We start from the raw sequence: 16,484 nt of genomic DNA, 5'->3' as shown, positions 1-16,484 counted from the left end.
AGGGTGTGGAGGGTGCTTTGTGCACAATATTCTTATAAAATAAAGAGTATTTATACTTTTACCTGGTGTTCAGAGTGGTACCTGAGGGTTCAAGGGGTCACGGAGACCTCCATCTGTCACAATATATATATATATATATACATTGTAACAAAAGGCGCTATATGACTGACCCGACACAGATGGACACGGAGGTACGTGTAAAATAAATAAACTTTTATTTTTCTTCGCCTATGGGGCACGTCTTCCCTGTAATCCCCACAGACACAACACAGTCCCAAGTGCACAAAAAACAAATTAAACACACAGCAAAGCACTCTTTTTCTTCCTCCACCACTCCTCTCAGGCAACCTCGTCCTCCTCCTCCCGATTCTGGGTCCAGGAGTGGTGGCTGGTGGCCCCTTTTATATTTCACCCAGAAGTGCTCCAGGTGCTTGATTGCAGAGTTCTGGTTGCACTTCCGGTTGTGGTGAAAACACTGCCCACAAGGGCTCAGGAGTTCCAGCTGCAGCCCCCCCTGGCAGCGCCTGCGGGACCCAACAGGGCTGCCCCCAACTCCAATTCCCATGGAGCCCTGCAAAAAACCGAGGCAACGCTCCAACCCAGGGGAGCGGCCATCTAGCATATAACTGAGCATATAACAAAGGGGCGTCCCAGCCGGTCATGGATCCCGGCCATCCGCCACAATATATACATTTATTTATATATATAATTCAAAAAGCAGGCTTTATATGTACATATATACGTATACATATGCGCACACACGCACACCCACATATATACAGTATATAGTATATACAAATAAAATCTTTTTTAAAGAGTGCTGTGCCAGTATGTAGAGTAGGCACTGTTCACATTCCCAAAAGGTACTTTTCCATGCAGATAGATTGCTTTTCTCCTCCTCCTCCTCCTCTGAAACCTGTTCACTACTGCCTCTGTTTAGAAGCCAAGGAAACCTGCTGTTTCAGCTAGGAACTGTGACAGCAGATGGTTACAAATGACATGTTCAAGCTGTTACATCTTCAAAGCAAAAGTGCATTTTATGTATCATCATGAGAATTTTGAACATTTACAGAAAACATGACCATAAGGAAAAAAAATTTACATTAACATGTTCTGTCACAGTCAGATGTGTGAAGAAGAAGATGCAGTATTAATGTCATATTTAACTTTCTTTTGAAAATGCAGTGTTTCTGTGATTTTCCCATAAGCTCTACATAGAAGAAAGTGATAGTTTTTTTTTAAGAATCATCTACATAATTATAGTAAAACAGTATAATAGAATATTCATTAGAATATTCAAGGAAAGGTGAAATTCAATGATTTTAATTTGAGTTGGCCTATAGCATTTGCTTAATTATAGATAAATCAGTCACATTGAAAATAAATGGATGTCACATTTTGTTATTCCCAAATGAAAACTCATCAGAAAAGGTAACCTTTTCAGTCCCTGTTCAGACATGTAATCTAATTTCTAACGGTTAAGTGTATTGTACAATTCTACATATGAATGTTGTTGTCATTAACCTTTCATCAGATCCAATGGCCAGATGGGTAAAAGTTTTGTTATTTTCAAACAGTTGACTCATCTTTAAGTTGGCATGCTCCAAATTCAACAATATAAACACCGTAATATAACATATACCATCAGGCTTTTTTCTGTATCAAAAGGGAAATTCACAGTTTTTGAAATATGGGCTGACTGTAACACAAACCAGGACTTGTGTTGGAGCCCCAATCTCTTCTTATATCTGATGATAAAAAATATTTCTGATTTTTTTTGCCTGCTAAGAGTGTAATATTAATAATGTTTGGTTATACATTTGTAACAGTGCTACTGCTGCATGGACTCCATTTCCCAGCAGCCCCAAAGGTGATTGCCCTCATTGGGTGTCTGAAATGGGCGCTGGGGCTGCTGGGGACAATAAGGGCCAGCGGGAAACTTGAAAAGGGGTTGGCAAAGCAGCAAGAAGGAGATCTGTGTTTCTGTATAACCTGTGGGTCCCGTTCATCGTGACTACTGTGAAGTTATTTGTACCCTGGATCGTTTCTCACAAGAATGAATGGATTGTCATTCATGGCTGTTATGTGAATAGCGGTGGTTTAGTCGTTGGTCTTCAGAGGGAGAGCTCCCTCTATGGAAGCTGTTCCTGGGATTGTCATCGTCATCTTTGCTCCATACCATTTCATCTTCTTCTGCCGCATTGTCATGAGTGTTTATTGTCGTGGTTGATTGTTGTGTTAAAATTGTGTCGTCGAATGGGAAGGTGAGGGATATCTGGTTTATATTGTCTGTATTTGATTTTCCATTTAATATATTATTTATTTATTGCTCTGTCTGTGAGTGTGTGCAGGTCGGGCCAAGGCTGAATGCGTTCCTGGAATCCCCACTAAAAAAATAAATAAATCATCGTCCCATCAAAGGTGTGAATCTGAGCAGCACCAGACCTCTATAAATTAATAATTAAAGAAAAAAAAGTCTGTAGTTTTTGTGTATGGCATGTGGTTCTTCATACTCACATACGTTAGGATGAAGCTCCATGTTTTGTTACAGGTTTAAGTAGGATGGAATCAAGAGATGGAATGTAATAGTATTGATGAGTCAAGGTCGAAACCAATAGGATGAATATCCAAAAAACAATGGCCAGGATGTAAGACAAATTCATAAATCAGAAGACGTAGTGACAGTCAAAAAACCAGAATATTTCATGTAGTCTAAGACAAAATTTGTGATGTCAATCAAAGTCAAAGAACAGAAAACAATTTGCAGCTAGAGAGATCATTAAACAGCAATGACGCTAGAGTTTTATGAGTTTAATTATATAGACTTGGACTCGGTAAAGGAGTGCATGCAGCTGACCTGGTAATTACATTACATGACAAACATTAAGAGATGTCCGCATTACAAACAGCACATAATGGCAGCACCGATACTGAAAAGAAAATAGAGGAAGATATATTTCAAAATTAACACCTTTAATCATGTCCTAAATCAAAAAACAGATGAGGCCATTAAATCGCTTGCCCTCTAAAATCACTCAATAGCTACCTCCATTAGGAAAAGGCTGTAAAAAATATAGAAATTAATAAAAATAGAACAGTCCATCAAGGCGACTGCTGTTGTGTGCCTATAGCACGACATGAGGAAAAATATCAGGAGAAGAGACGGAGTCAAGAGAAAAGCAATAATTGTAACTGGGAGCTTAACAATACGAACACCAAAAATCAAAGTCAAAAGGCAAGCCAAACGTTCATTACCAAAGTACAAAGAAAACAAGAAATCAATGGTGTTATCTGCAATCTCAGATAGAGACGAGACCCTTCATGACAACCTTTTATCTTGTCACCTTAATGTTGTCACGGGCTGCACACATTTGATTTGTAACCCATACACAAATGGCGGTGAACTTCAATAAACAAAATGGTGAAAAAAAACGATAAAATAAAAATACGAAAAGAATGTCAAAAACAAAAAAAATGTAATAAATCAAATCCTTATATTCCAAAACCCAAATAGGGAGAAAAAAAACAAGGAAAATATAAATAAGTACAAAATACCAGTTAATAATAACATTATTATTATTATTATTATTATTACAGTAATCCTTCCTCCATCGCGGGGGTTGCGTTCCAGAGCCACCCGCGAAATAAGAAAATCCGCGAAGTAGAAACCATATGTTTATATGATTATTTTTATATTGTCATGCTTGGGTCACAGATTTGCGCAGAAACACAGGAGGTTGTAGAGAGACAGGAACGTTATTCAAACACTGCAAACAAACATTTGTCTCTTTTTCAAAAGTTTAAACTGTGCTCCATGACAAGACAGAGATGACAGTTCTGTCTCACAATTAAAAGAATGCAAACATATCTTCCTTTTCAAAGGAGTGCGTGTCAGGAGCACAGAATGTCACATAGATAGAGAAAACAATCTCTAGCACCGCGGCACAAAACTGTTGAAGGCGGCAGCTCACACCCCCTCCGTCAGGAGCAGAGAGAGAGAGAGAGAGAGAGAGAGAGAGAGACAGAGTTTGTTTTTCAGTCAAAAATCAATACGTGCCCTTCGAGCTTTTAGCAGCATGTCGTTTCAGGAAGCAGCTGCACAAAAGATAGCAACGTGAAGATAATCTTTCAGCATTTTTAGACGAGCGTCCGTATCGTCTAGGTGTGTGAACAGCCCCCCTGCTCAATCCCCATACGTCTGGATCACAGATAGTCAGCGCAAGAGAGAGAGAAAAGTAAGCAATCTAGCTTCTCAGCCATCTGCCAATAGCGTCCCTTGTATGAAATCAACTGGGCAAACCAACTGAGGAAGCATGTACCAGAAATTAAAAGACCCATTGTCCGCAGAAATCCATGAACCAGCAAAAAATCTGCGATATATATTTAAATATGCTTACATATAAAATCCGTGATGGAGTGAAGCCGCGAAAGGCGAAGCGCGATATAGCGAGGGATCACTGTATTATTATTATTATTATTATAATCAATATTATCAATATTATAATTAATTATATTTAATAATTAATCATTAATAGTAATTAATATATATAATTAATATTATAATTAATTAATTGTAATATATAATATTATAATTAATATTATCAATATTATTATAATTAATCATATTAATATTATAATAATAATTATAATCATTATTCTCATAATAAAATAACAGTTAAATGCTTTTTTACAATTTCCACCATTGCTGTCTAGCTGATCATTGAAGGTGTGCCATTTCTTGAACCCCATTCACACCCAGTCAAGTGACACTTCTGTCCAATTAGAGATCCTGCCTTTGAGACTTGAACACAAATCAGTGCAAAACGTCTCTTCGGAATAGTTTGGGTATTACTGTGTGGTCACGTAGGCACAATAGACAGAGAGAGGTCAGGAGCACATGCTGATACAGCGCATTGCCACACACACATAGAAAAAAAAAGGTTGTGTGCTCCGTGGTTACTCGGGTGGGCGTTAGCATATCATAATCTCTTGGACCAATAGCTTTGAGTTTTCCGCATTCGACTTATACGACCGACTTCATAAAATACCAGAAATTATACTGTAAAATCAAGTCCCGATTTATACACGGGAGAACTTATCCGCGAGTATATACGGTAGATTAGATTATTTATTTATAAAAGCACATTTAAAACAACAGAGGTTGTGCAAAGAAGCATGAAAATAAACAATGCAAACAAACATGCAAAAGCAGATTAATAAAACAATAAATTTTAACATCCATCATAATCTATAATAATAAAAGGCAAAGCCCCTCACTGACTGACTGACTGACTCACTGACTCACTCATCACTAATTCTCCAACTTCCCGTGTAGGTGGAAGGCTGAAATTTGGCAGGCTCATTCCTTACAGCTTACTTACAAAAGTTAGGCAGGTTTCATTTCGAAATTCAATGCGTAATGGTCATAACTGGAACATATTTTTTGTCCATACACTGTAATGGAGGAGGCGGAGTCACGTATCGCGTCATCACGCCTCCTACGTAATCACGCGAACTAAAAACAAGGAAGACATTTACAGCACGAGTCACACGCGGGAACGAAGGTAAATGACGTTAATTTTTGACTGTCTTTTAATACTGTGTAAGCATACATATTAACACATGTGCAATTAAACGTGTGCATTTACGGGGTGATTTCTCAGGCTTAAAAGCTCACCTTTTATCAAACGCGGGAAGAAAGGTAACTGACGTTGTTCACTGTCTTTTAATACTGTGTAACCATACATATTAACACATGTCCAATTAAACGTGTGCATTTACGGGGTGATTTCTCAGGCTTAAAAGCTCGCCTTTTACTAAAAAGGTAAATGCAAAACTATTTTCAATCAGTTTATTGAAACGCTCCCGTTAAAGATTGCAATAACATATTCGCGAGATAAAAGAACGAAGTAGGGGGAAATGGAGGAACAGCTGCAAACAGCGAAGAGCAAAAAATTAATTAAACAATTGAGAACGGAGCGAGTTAAGCATACAAGCATGTTCATAAGGGAAACAAAGCACGGTGTAAAACGTAAGTTTCAATTACGTTTATAGAAACGCTCCCGCTGCGGATTGCAATAACATATTCGCGAGATAAAAGTTTAATGAGAAGACACGAGGTATAAACGAACCACACGCCGTGGCGCAACGTTAGGGGCAACAGTTTCAACCATTCTACGATCTGCTTCTCGCAACTGAAAGACGGCACATGGCGGATGTTAGCCGACTTGCTGACCGCAACGTTAGGGGCTTCAACTATGGCGCTGACGCCACATCTCAGTGCCAACACTTTGCAGACTGTACTTAAAAGACACGCCCTCCTCACTGGACAGTTAAAACACCAATCAAACTAACGATGACATCAAGTATTACCCAATCCAAAGTAGGAAAGGAGGCATCTTCATAAAATGCGTGTGGGATGATTTGCATGAGACGCTGCTTTAAAAAAAAAATGATAAAAAAAAATACGGGATAAATCCGTCCAGTATTGATTCAAAACGGGACGCGCAATTTCATTCTCAAATGCGGCACGATTCCGTATTTTAAAGGACGGGTGGCAACCCTACAGTGCCAGGTAACCACCCATACAATCACATTGTGATTCAGACTAGGAATGCAATGAATGTAATTACCCCGATCTACATACAAGGCGAAAGTCTTGCAACATTCAAAGATGATGGTTTGGGATAAGTACACCATACAACATAAAAGAGCTTATGAAGCCTTGAACCGAAAAAAGCAAGATCTCAGAGATCGTAAAAAAACAAATGGAAGGTAATGTCGTTTTACTCGCTGTAGATTTTAGTCAAACATTACCAGTTATTCCACGAGGGAGACCAGCAGATGAACTCAATGCGTGTTTAAAATCCATGCTTCTCCCACGCTCGGTTATATGTCGCGTGTTCTCGGGTAGGTGCACCAAAAAATGTATACATTTAAGCATGTAATGGGCAAACAAAAAATGAGGTATACCCGAAGGCACTGCAGTAGTACTTCATGTAACTTTACTTCTTAAATGTTAATGTTTTACTGTTTAATAATTTATACGCTTCTTATATGTTGTTCAAATTCTTTTATCAAAATACCACTGACAGCGCAATGCACGATAACATGGAGTGAATACACCATACGCATCCGCCCCCGGCTGCGCTGCTGTGCGCAGATAGGAGTTGATTCTACAATAAAATAAAATAAAGATAAAAAGAGTAAAACAATCATCACCCATAAAGCGGATAGTAGACGTGACGTACTATATGTGTACCACATTTCAAGTTTATAGGTGAAACGGTTTGCGAGCTACAGGTCATTTAAAATCCTGGACAGACACACAAATTGCCACGGTAGCAAATTACAGAAGAATAATTTATATTTATATGAAAAGTGCTTCTTATATATTACTTCATATTCTCATATGATAATGATGTTAATGTTTATATTGATTTCTGTGTTATTAAAACTGCATGTATGTGTGTATATGTATATATATATATATATATATATATATATATATATATATATACTAGCAAAATACCCGCGCTTCGCAGCGGAGAAGTAGTGTGTTAAAGAGGTTATGAAAAAAAAAGGAAACATTTTAAAAATAACGTAACATGATTGTCAATGAAAGCCCGTTTCAGTCAGTAAGTCTTATGTGTGTGTTTATGTATGTGTGTATATATATATGTAGATGTGTATATGTAGATATGTATATATATGTATATGTATATAAATGTTTATGTGTGTGTGTATATTATATATATAATATATATATATATATATATATATATATATATATATATATATATATATATAATATATAAAAGACAGCAACAGTTATAACAATGACAACACAATTACATTGACAATCATGTTACGTTATTTTTAAAATGTTTCCTTTTTTTTTCATAACCTCTTTAACACACTACTTCTCCGCTGCGAAGCGCGGGTATTTTGCTAGTCCCATTATATAGAGTGAAAGGCGGAAGAAAACAAGTAGGTCTTATACCGACTTTTAAAAACCATGATAGAGGACGGAGGGTTCTGACAACTTTTTGAATCCACTGTATACTCCATTTGCCTATCATGAGCCACGTTAGCTCCATTATCCTTGAAGGTGCTTCCTCCAGTTAAGGCCCAGAACCACTTGCGTTGTAACAAAAATATTTAATTAAATTAATCTATATTCTTTCCTAAATTAAACATTCATAAATGTATAAATTAAACATTCTGCCAGTGATCATTTCAGTAATATACATTTGCAACATACCTCCCTAATCTACCCATACATCCTTGCAAGCTAGGGTACTATCCATTGCTTTTTACATATTAGTAACTACAACATCACAGGATAAATAAAAGCAGAGGATACCTGAGCTCTGATTTGGGGTCAAAGCAGGTCTTGGTGACATCTGTAATCATCGGATTGCAGCAGTCTCCTCCATCATAATCATGAAATTCGACATTGCATTCCATATCGCATACACCATTGCCGGTCTTCTTGGAGTAGCGCATGAAAGTGATCTTTTTACAGTCTCCACCATCGTATCCTGTCAGAGTGTGGTTGCAATCAGGGTCACAATTCTCATCTCCAATTTTGGCAATATCGCAGTTGGCTAAAACCAGTCGATTCCTCAAGGAGGAGTTATTTATATCCACCACATTAAGCTTCCAGGTAATGTTGTACTTGCTGAAGGCATTGTTAAGGTGCTGGTGCTGCAGCTGTATCTGCTGCTGTGTGACTGTTGGGTTGCGGTGATGGTCGTCGTACACATTCACAACACGATACTGGACGACCTTGTCTTTGCGAAGTGTCCAGAATTTGTTGTAACTAGAGATGACTTCTACATTGTCACAAATGGTCTGCCCACATAGAGGAGGTTCCAAAGTAGTGTCTAGCATCAAATCATGAAAGTGACTGAACTCTACTCGTGGACTGACCCCATCTTTCATTACTGCCCATTTGTTTTCCATCATTTGGAAATTTTCTTGAAGAACAAGCTGAGGTAGATGAATCATCTTTTCATGTTTGTAGTTCCTCATATCCCGCATGATTTCTTTCTGAGTCCGGGCATCCTTCCACAGCTTCAGTTGCTCTAAGTAACCCCTGTAGTTTTGATTTAAAGCACTCCCACCAATCATAAGTACTTTGCATTTCCTAGTTAAAGGACTGAATATATCCCCAATTTGTTCTTGACTTACGGCCACCTGGGCACCGTTCACGTAGAGCTTCATCTGAAATCCATTGTAAGTAACTGCAAGATGGGTCCACTGACTGGCCTGGTATTCATGATGAGAAGTGACGGTGGTCACTTTTCTGGCTCGATCCGTTTTTAGGGAGAAAAAGAAGCGAGGATCCTTGTTGCCTTGGTCACTGACTGCCTGGATTCCAAGAAGCCATCCTCGGTCACTGGATGTAAAGCAGCATTTATCATACAGTCCTGTGCTCAAAGAAAAAAAAAAAGAACGTGTTAAACATTGGGCTGAACAGTCGTAGGAGCAAAACCACAGAGGAACGTCACCACCAGACCACAGTCTGGAAATTGCCTTATTAACTGTTGGTATCACTCACATATCTTCAAGTGTTAATGACTATAACATTTATATAATTTTATTTGACATTCAAAACTGTACCAGATTTCCTTCCGAGGCTTGCTTGTTTAATAATCAAAGCCATATCTCTTTGCCGTATTTCATTTGTTTCATTAGCTATAGTGTAGCTTGTAAAGATTTGTAACAGTAGTTAGAAAGAAAGTCAACCTATCTATCTATCTATCTATCTATCTATCTATCTATCTATCTATCTATCTATCTATCTATCTATCTATCTATCTATCTATCTATCTATCTATCTATCTATCTATCTATCATTTGCAGTCTTTTTAAATCTATATATTATGCAGTACTTCTCATATCTATTGACCTATCTCTTATACAGTATAGTGCCTTTCCTATATATCTATTATCTAGTGCCTTATCCATCTATAAACACAGTGGTTATAAAAAGTATTCACCCCCTTGAAAGTTTTATCATTTTAATAATATGCAACATTAAACGACAGGGGATTTAATTTGGCATATTTAATACCAATCCACAGAAAAAGACTCTTTAATATATATTTTAAGACTCTTATATGTTACTAACCATGTAAGCCCGTGCTGTAAAAAGCCCAGAGTCCTAAAAACTATTGAAATCATCAGAAAAAAAAATGAAATGTAGAGATGTCAGGTAATTGAAAGGAACTACTCTGGGCGTCTCTCTCCTAGGAGGATTTATTTTGCCGACGTGCTCGCATCGCCTGTGCATTAGCAGCTAAGTGACTTTGTCTTTCTTAGGAGGTTTTGTTTTGCCAACGTGCTCGCCACAATTGCGTATCCTCGGAGGTGGAGCTCTTACCCGACTCCACCTCTCACTTCCAGGCCAGACAGACAGACACACTTCCATGCATAGATGTTTATATAAAAGACAGTGCCTTTCTGTTCTATGGTATGATGTATTTCTAATCATTTTGTTTTGTACTATAGTACCCTTCATATTTATTCTTTTTTCTCATAAATTAAATCTTACAGCACTGTTCTTATCTAATTGTGCCTTTCTCATCTCATTCCTTTTTATTTGTTTCATACTGCATTACTAATCCATCTATGTTATAGTGCCTTCCACTTCTCTTCAGTTATGATGTTTCTACTCAATCTGTTATATGTTGTAGCACCCTTCATATTTTTGCATCTTTCTCAAATGTCAAATCTTACAGCACCGTCCTTATCTGTTGATTTGTCTAATTGTGTTTTTTCTCATCTCATTGTCTTCCTTTAGTCTTATAATGCATTACTAATCCTTTTTATAGTGCCTTTCTCTTAAATGTTATGATGTCTTTTCTACTCAATCTGTTACATAGTGTGCTACATAATTATGTGTCTTTTTCTCATACATCAAATATTACAGTACTGTTCTTGTCTAATTTTGCCTTTCTCACCTCATTATCTTTTATTTGCCTTATAATGCATTACTAGTCGGTCTATTTTATAGTGCCGTCCTCTTCTCTTCAGTTATGAAGTACTTTCTATTCAATCTCTTATATACTGTAGTACCCTTCATATTTATGCATCTTTCTCATATATCAAATCAGCTCTGTCTTTATCTGTTGGTTTGTCTAATTGTGCTTTTCTCATCTCATTGTCTTCCTTTAGTCTTATAAAGCATTACTAATCTGTTTTATAGTGCGTTTCTCTTAAATGTTATGATGTCTTTTCTACTCAATCTGTTATATAGTCTGCTTCTTATTTACAGTATGTATCTTTTTCTCATATATCAACTCTTACAGCACTATTCTCATCTATTCATCTAATTATTTGTTTGACAGTGTATTACTAGTCTATTTTATAGTGCCTTTCTCTTTTATGTTATGATGTCTTTTTAATCAATCTCTTATATAGTGGAGCATCCTTCATATTTATGCATCTTTCTTATCTATAAAATCTTACAGTACTGTTCTTATTTGTCCATATGTCTAACTGGGCCTTTCTAATCTCATTCCCTTCTTTTTGTCTTACAGTTTATTACTAATCTACTTCTGTAGTGCACTGCTAATCTATTCTCCTTCTGACATATAGTGCCTTTCATGTCCATCCACCTATGTTTCTGTCTCTCGGCCTGACTATTAAGCAACCAGTCCGCTTGTAGTGCTTACTACAATAGTGAGAATAATGTAAATAGTAAGGTGGAAAATTTTAATACTAAAATGCTGCTGACATAGTCGGACCTGAAAAGATATTTAAAAAATCTTCTAGCATTGTTATACCATGGAAGACCCAAAGAGTGTCTGATTTAAAGAGAACATGCCGGAGAGCTGAGCGTAAATGGAGAAAAACTAAACTGATTATCCACTATGAGATATTGAAGGTTAAAATAACAGAATACAACAACATAGTCTGTCTTGAGAGGTGGTGTTATTTCTCTAGAATTATAAATAACAATGCTAGTAATCACAGAGTCTTGTTCTCTATAATTGATCGTCTGCTAAACCCAGGTCACTCAATGGAGTGCCTCCAAAATACTTCCAGTGAAACTTGTGAGGCTTTTGCTGTATTTTTTAATCAAAAAATCAATGATGTTAGAAATAATATAGTACATCTCCCCAATACTGATACTCTTAAACCCCGATACTCCATTTTAAACAATTTTAATTCTTTCACCAGGATAGATTTACCTGATTTATATAAAATAATTTCTCAACTAAGACCCTCCACCTGCATCCTTGACCCAATACCAACAGGTTTTTTCAAAGAAGTATCGGGTGTGCTAATTGACATAGTAAACTCGTCATTAGATATGGGGGTCTTCCCAGACTGTCTTAAGACCGCTGTAGTTAAACCCCTGATCAAGAAAAATAATCTTGACTCCTCTGCTTTTGAAAATTTTACACCTATTTCTAACCTGCCTTTCTTAAGTAAAATTCTAGAGAAGGCAGTCATTATGCAGCTTAATGATCACCTCAATAAACATGCTATTCTTGATAAGTTTCAGTCAGGTTTCAGAACAAATCACAGTACAGAAACTGCACTCGTTAAAGTAGTAAATGACTTGTGGGTCAATGCAGACAGAGGCCGTTTATCTGTTCTCATCCTCTTAGATCTGAGTGCCACATTTGACACCATTGATCATAATATTCTTAGAAATCACCTTAGTCAATGGGTGGGCCTCTCTGGCAGCGTCTTAAATTGGTTTGAATCCTACCTGCCAGGTAGAAAATTCTTTGTTAGTTGTGGTAATTATACTTCAAAGACACATGATATCCTATATGGTGTTCCACAAGGCTCTATCCTGGGTCTGCTGCTCTTTTCAATCTACATGCTTCCGTTAGGTCAGATTATCTCGGGGTATAACGTGAGCTACCACAGTTATGCTGATGACACACAGCTGTATTTATCAATCGTGCCTGATGACCCCGACTCTCTTGATTCACTGACCCAATGTCATACTCGTGTTTCTGAATGGGTGAGTAGTAATTGTCTCAAACTAAATAAGGAGAAAAACTGAAATTTTAGTGATTGGAAAAAATAGATATAATGAAGTTATTAGAAATAAACTTGGTGCATTAGGATTAAAAGTCAAGACGGAGGTAAAGAATTTAGGAGTAACTATTGACCTTGACCTGAATTTTAAATCACATATTAATCAGATCACTACGACAGCATTTTTTCACTTAAGAAATATAGCAAAAGTTAGACTTCTTATAACATTGCAAGATACTGAGAAATTAGTTCACGCTTTTGTTTTCAGTTGCCTAGATTACTGTAACGCACTCCTCTCAGGACTACCCAAAAAAGACATCAATCGATTACAACGAGTGCAGAATGCAGCTGCTCGAATCTTAACTAGGAAAAGAAAATCTGAACGCATCACCCCAGTTCTGATGTCACTACATTGGTTACCTGTGCCATTTAGAATTGACTTTAAAATACTGCTTATGGTTTACAAAGCCTTAAATAATCTCGCCCCATCTTATATATCGGAATGTCTGACATCTTATACTCCAAATCGTAACCTTAGATCCTCAAATAAGTGTCTGCTTAGAATTCCAAGAGCTAAACTTAAAGGAAGTGGTGAGGCGGCCTTCTGCTGTTATGCACCTAACATCTGGAATAGCCTGCCAGTAGGAATTCGACAGGCTAATATGGTGGAGCACTTTAAAAAACTGCTAAAAACTCATTACTTTAACATGGCTTTCTCATAGCTTCATCTTAGTTTAATTCTAATGCTCTGTATATTCAATTAATTATCATTATTATTCATGATGGCTTCAAAATCCGTACTAACCCTTACTTTCTCTTCTGTTCTTTTTCTGGTTTTCTGTGGTGGCGACCTGTGCCACCATCACCTAATCAAAGCACCGTGATGTCCCTAAATTGATAGATTAAAGGCCAGAGACCAACATGACCGTCATCATCAAGTTCTTCCATGTGAACCCTGAATACCATGAGGACTGATTGAGGTCATTTATGTTAGGTAGAATGGGGTCTAGATGGGGCTGGGTGGTCTTGTGGCCTCAGAACCCCTGCAGATTTTATTTATGTTTTTCTCCAGCCATCTGGAGTTTTTTTTGTTTTTTCTGTCCTCCCTGGCCATCAGACCTTACTTTTATTCTTTGTTAATTAGTGTTCCCTAATTTTAATTATGTATGTTGTCTTTTTTCTCTTTCTTCATCATGTAAAGCACTTTGAGCTATATTGTTTGTATGAAAATGTCCCATATAAATAAATGTTGTTGTTTATAAAAAATAAAAACAAGCAATGAAACAGTTTTTCCTCCTCAAAATGATTAAATACGTAGAGATACCCAAGCCCCCAATCATCATCTTTTCCTCGACTATATAAATGTAATTTTAGTTACAGCAGGATTTTCTTTTATATACACAGAGGTTCTTGAAGACTCCAAACCCGTGCTCTGTTCTTTTTCTTTGTGCTATTACAATAAGCCATCTGCAACCAATCAACAGCTAGCAGTGTGGTCTTATATCAACACAGCAAAGGTTACGTGAACGTTCAGTCTATTTTCTTGAAATGCACCTTGCCAGTTGGGAAGTTAAAAATCAAGAACAGTGCTTTTTTTTAAAAAAAAAAAAACTTTTATTTTGCTAGGGGCTCTGAAATCCCCTCTTCCTGTTTCATTTGGAAAGCACACGTCAAGCTCAGGAAGGTAATGTGTTTTTACATCTGAAGGAAGCTTTTTGATACTAACCAGGAAAAAAAGATGAAGAAAAAGGGGGGAAAAAAACCTTTATACAACACTTAACACTTTAGTCGAGAGGAATACGGTTTGATTTCTTAAGAAGTGTATGAAAAGTATGAGCAGACTGAATTGATTTTATGTAAAAGAGTGTTTGGGACTCACTAGAAAATAAATGGAGTTTACAAACGTGAGAGGTGAACTCCAATTTGATACACTTGTGCCAAGCTGACCCACACGACTTGGCAGCTCTCCTTCAGAGTTTGTCCTTTGTCTATTCTGGGGTGGTCTGGCATCTGTAGTGTTTTTGTGTTAATCCTCGAACCGGCCTGATGTACAGCATTGTCTTATATGGCAGGATTACTGTACAAATACATGGGCCAGACTATGACTGAACCCTGCATCTCCTACAATTTACAGCGTTAGCTTGGGCACAAATGAATGTCACACAGCACCTAGGATATAACGTGGTCAGCGTTTGTGAAGTCACACTTCTGAAAGTGAGTAACATTCCCATAACATTCTGAGCCCATTTATTCCATTAAAAGGTCCACGAGAGCTAAAGTTTATAGCTTAAGGTACGAGACAAGAAGCAATCAGCGTGGGATATCGGTTCACCCCAAGACACAATTCCATGCCAACACCAGGCCAAATCAGACTTTCCAATGAATCTAACGTGCAGAATTTTGGAACTTTAAATATACAGAAGAACTCAACGCAGACTGTGATCTAGAAGGGATAGTAGTTAGTTAGAGTCGGAGAGGATGTGAAGGAAGATTAGACTGTAAACAGACAGACACCATTGGTCATAAGAGCTGACCAGGGCTGTCTTAATGCATGGGCACTGGCTGGGGGCCCACGATGTTTCTGATGCCTGTGTATGTTTCTATTTTTCTGTCTATATCGAGTAAAGCATTAGTTTAAATATATACTCTTATGTAACAAGACCTTAATAAAGGCTTCCTAACACTTATGAAATATCAGTAGACAGGTTATTCATCTCTATGCAGGGTGGCATATTGACATGATGGTAAAATAGCTTGTTAATATGAAGGATTCATGGGTGTTAGACGCAATATGAAATATCAAGAGAAACGTGTCTCAGTTAAGCCACCCTCAGACCAGTCCAAACTGAAGTTTTGTTAGCAGGTGTGAAAGAAAAATGAACTGCTTGCAAGCTACTTAGGGTTAATAGCTGACAAAGCTATTTTGTCATAACGGCAGGTTATTCATACAGGCAGGCGTCTGTCATGAGACAGGGTGCAGTAAGCTGACCAAAGACAATTCCCAATTTCTTAGGAATGCATCTATTTGATACAGGAAAGATGACCTTTCCTTCTTTAGGGTCTATCTGATCAGTGAAAAAATAAGAACAGATGGCCCATTAGCGTACTAAAACAAAATGCTTAAGTAAACGATTTTATGTTTATTTTTAAGAAATAAGGGGAAAGGGGAGGAAGAAGAAATTATAAAAAGCCAATAGAAAAAAATGTAACTGCTCTTCTGCATTGTAACATAGAATCTACGTACTCATCTGTGACTGAATAAAAATCGAATTGATTGAACTTATCCTGTCTTCCTCTGGGGAGATTTTTTACCTTCCACACAGGTCATATTGCAGAGATGAAAAAACACTTTGTTTTAAAGCATTTTATTGATTTTATTAAAATTAAATAACATTCCATACAAGCAAGTAAAGTTTTACAAAACTAAGTTTGAAACAAATCAACTAGCAGAGTAAAACATTAACCTAGTACAAATA

General features: G+C 37.2%; 1 protein-coding gene across 2 annotated transcripts in view; it reads right to left on the bottom strand.

The window, feature by feature from the left end:
* Nucleotides 1-16,484, bottom strand: part of pappaa (pregnancy-associated plasma protein A, pappalysin 1a) — an 803,024-nt gene that overhangs the window by 683,509 nt on the left and 103,031 nt on the right. For both annotated transcript variants that reach the window (XR_007935844.1, XM_028809181.2), the window contains exon 2: nt 8,366-9,434. Coding sequence is in view for 1 of the 2 variants with exons in the window: in XM_028809181.2 (XP_028665014.2) it covers nt 8,366-9,434 (1,069 nt within the window). In the remaining variant the exon portion in view is untranslated. The remainder of the gene's footprint in view (nt 1-8,365; nt 9,435-16,484) is intronic.

The sequence above is a fragment of the Erpetoichthys calabaricus genome, chromosome 9, assembly GCF_900747795.2.
Source record: "Erpetoichthys calabaricus chromosome 9, fErpCal1.3, whole genome shotgun sequence".
Classification (NCBI taxonomy): domain Eukaryota; kingdom Metazoa; phylum Chordata; class Cladistia; order Polypteriformes; family Polypteridae; genus Erpetoichthys; species Erpetoichthys calabaricus.
Note: the sequence above shows the minus strand (reverse complement) of the source record. Positions and strands in the feature narration are given on the sequence as shown.